The sequence below is a fragment of the Sprattus sprattus genome (genome assembly GCF_963457725.1).
Source record: "Sprattus sprattus genome assembly, chromosome: 13".
Lineage (NCBI taxonomy): Eukaryota > Metazoa > Chordata > Actinopteri > Clupeiformes > Clupeidae > Sprattus > Sprattus sprattus.
Genome location: NC_137911.1, coordinates 28,231,490 through 28,233,989, shown reverse-complemented (window position 1 = coordinate 28,233,989; position 2,500 = coordinate 28,231,490). Strand labels below are relative to the sequence as shown.

Genomic DNA, 2,500 nt, shown 5'->3' with positions numbered 1-2,500 from the left:
TGCGGCTGTACTGCTCCATCATTGGCTGACCCTGCTGCTGCTGCTGCTGCTGCTGCTGCTGGCGCCGCCTCCTCTTCCGGCCCGGGTACGTGCCGGGCCCCTCGTCGCTGCTGACGGGCTCGAACTCCTCGTTGGCCGAGAAGTAGGCCTCGCTGTCGGCCACGGACATGGACGAGTCCACGGAGCGGTACTGGTGGAAGGTGCTGGAGTCGGCCGACGGCGTGAAGGGGAAGGAGCCGTAGCTGCGGCGCTGGCGCGGGGAGTCTAGAACGTTCTCGTCGCTGCGCGACACCTCGCTGCTGAACTGCACGCCCGTAGGCGGCGCCACCCGCTCGGCGAAGACGGCCGCCGACAGGCTCTTGGTGCTGCCCAGGCGGGCCGACTGGACGGAGGACTGCCGCTTGAGGGGGGAGCGCAGCGGGGAGCGGAGAGGGGGTCCGTCATTGGTCAGGGACTCGGGGGGTGATCCCATTAACCTGTAGGGGGCAGAACAGTTACTTTACACTGCAAATATCCCAACAGAACAGCACCCACTGTGTGTCTGTTCCCATCCTGTGTGTGTGTGTGTGTGTGTGTGAGTGTGAGTACGAGTGTGAGTGTGAGTGTGAGTGTGAGTGTGAGTACGAGTGTGAGTACGAGTGTGAGTACGAGTGTGAGTACGAGTGTGAGTACGAGTGTGAGTGTGAGTGTGTGTGTGTGTGTGTGTGTGTGGTGTCCGTGCACTGTGTGAGTGTTTGTGTGTGTCTGCCTGTCAGTCTGAAGCCAACACTAGTTTTGATTTATATTTCTGTGGACAACGAGAGAGAGAAAAGAACTTACTCAGAACTGGGGGTGGGGCTATTTCTTTCTCCAGCCAATAGGGGCAGAGCTGCGCTGGAGGAGGAGTTTTCCTCTGAAGAGGAGGCGGAGCTGTGAGAGCAGTGGGGCACCTGTAGGCTCAGGTGCTGTTGGCTCTGCCTCTCGCCATTCAACAGGGGGGCGGGAGAACACGTGTCTCTATGGATACCCACACTCTTACCTGCCAAGCCAACCAATGAACATCAGCCTCAGAGAAACACCAACCAATGACAACGGGATACATAAACAATGTTATTGCTCACGGTTCATACCATCGGCGAGTTTGGGTGTTTCCTTGGTAACGATCCACTCCCCTGGCTGCAGTAGCGATTGGCCGTAGCACATGTCAGTCTCTCCGCTGGTGCAGGAGTAGGCGGAGCTTGAGGAGGGGGTCATCTCGTCCAGACGGAAGAAGTCCAGACCGGCCGAGGAGCCGGCGAAGAAGCGACAGCCGCCCAGACAGCCACAGCGATTCCTGCTGCGCTTGTATTTCTCTTCAGGCCACAGGAACCACAGCCTGGATCAAATCAAATCAAACTTTATTTGTACGGCGCATTTCATACACGAAGGAAACACAATGTGACTCACAGTAGGAAGGAAAGAAAAGGGGGGGGGGGGGTTACAAATACTTGTAAAGAAACACAGATAGAAAAATAAGTAAACGTTACATAAATGTTAAATAGATACATTTCACATGATACCAGGGCACCACACATGATACCAGGGCACCACATTAAACGTTTCATAAATGTTAATTAAATACATTTTACACACACACACAGACACACACACAGACACACACACAGACACACACACAGACACACACACACACACACACACACACACACACACACACACACACACACACACACACACACACACACACACACATACACACACCTCTTGGTATACGCGTCGTGCAGCTCCAGGAAGCTCCTCTGAACCTCGTACTTAGCAGGGTGGTCAGCAGCTAGCGCTACGTCGGCTGTGATGAGGTTAAAGGTCACCGAGCCGGCCTCCAGCCAATGAGAGCGACGCAGAAGAGGCGGGGGGAGGCCCAGGCGCGCCCCCTCCTGCTGCTCGATGAACTGGCTGATGACCACTTCCTGCACGGCGGCGCTGATGCCCTCCCCCACCGTGGCCGTGTGCAGGTTACATGTGGCCACACGCACGGCACCCGTCTGGTGGAGCACACACACACATGAGATCAGATACACACACACACATGAGATCAGACACACACAGAGAGACACACACAGAGACACACACATACAAACACACAGACACACACACACACACATGAGATCAGACACACACACACACACACACACACACACACAAACACACAGACACACACACACATGAGATCAGACACACACACAGAGACCTCACTCACTCACTCACTCACTCACTCACTCACTCACTCACTCACTCACTCACTCACTCACTCACTCACTCACTCACTCACTCACTCAGGCCACATGTAACCTGTGAGTGTGAGTGTGTGTGTGTGTGTGTGTGTGTGTGTGTGTGTGTGTGTGTGTGTGTGTGTGAGTGTGAGTGTGAGTGTGAGTGTGTGTGTGTGTGGCATGTCTAACCTTTATGTTGGCAGCACAGCCATGCTCCACGATGAAGAGCTGCACTCCATCCATGGACAGACGGG

At 54.9% G+C, this 2,500-nt stretch overlaps 1 protein-coding gene across 1 annotated transcript in view; it reads right to left on the bottom strand.

The window, feature by feature from the left end:
- kiaa1109 (KIAA1109) overlaps window positions 1-2,500 on the bottom strand; it is a 61,660-nt gene that overhangs the window by 44,161 nt on the left and 14,999 nt on the right. The window contains exons 24-28 of the mRNA XM_080849969.1: window positions 2,436-2,500; window positions 1,738-2,018; window positions 1,110-1,354; window positions 820-1,018; window positions 1-476 (exon numbers count right to left, since the gene is read on the bottom strand). The exon at window positions 1-476 is cut by the window's left edge and continues 353 nt beyond it; the exon at window positions 2,436-2,500 is cut by the window's right edge and continues 55 nt beyond it. Of these exons, the coding sequence (XP_080706095.1) occupies window positions 1-476; window positions 820-1,018; window positions 1,110-1,354; window positions 1,738-2,018; window positions 2,436-2,500 (1,266 nt within the window). The remainder of the gene's footprint in view (window positions 477-819; window positions 1,019-1,109; window positions 1,355-1,737; window positions 2,019-2,435) is intronic.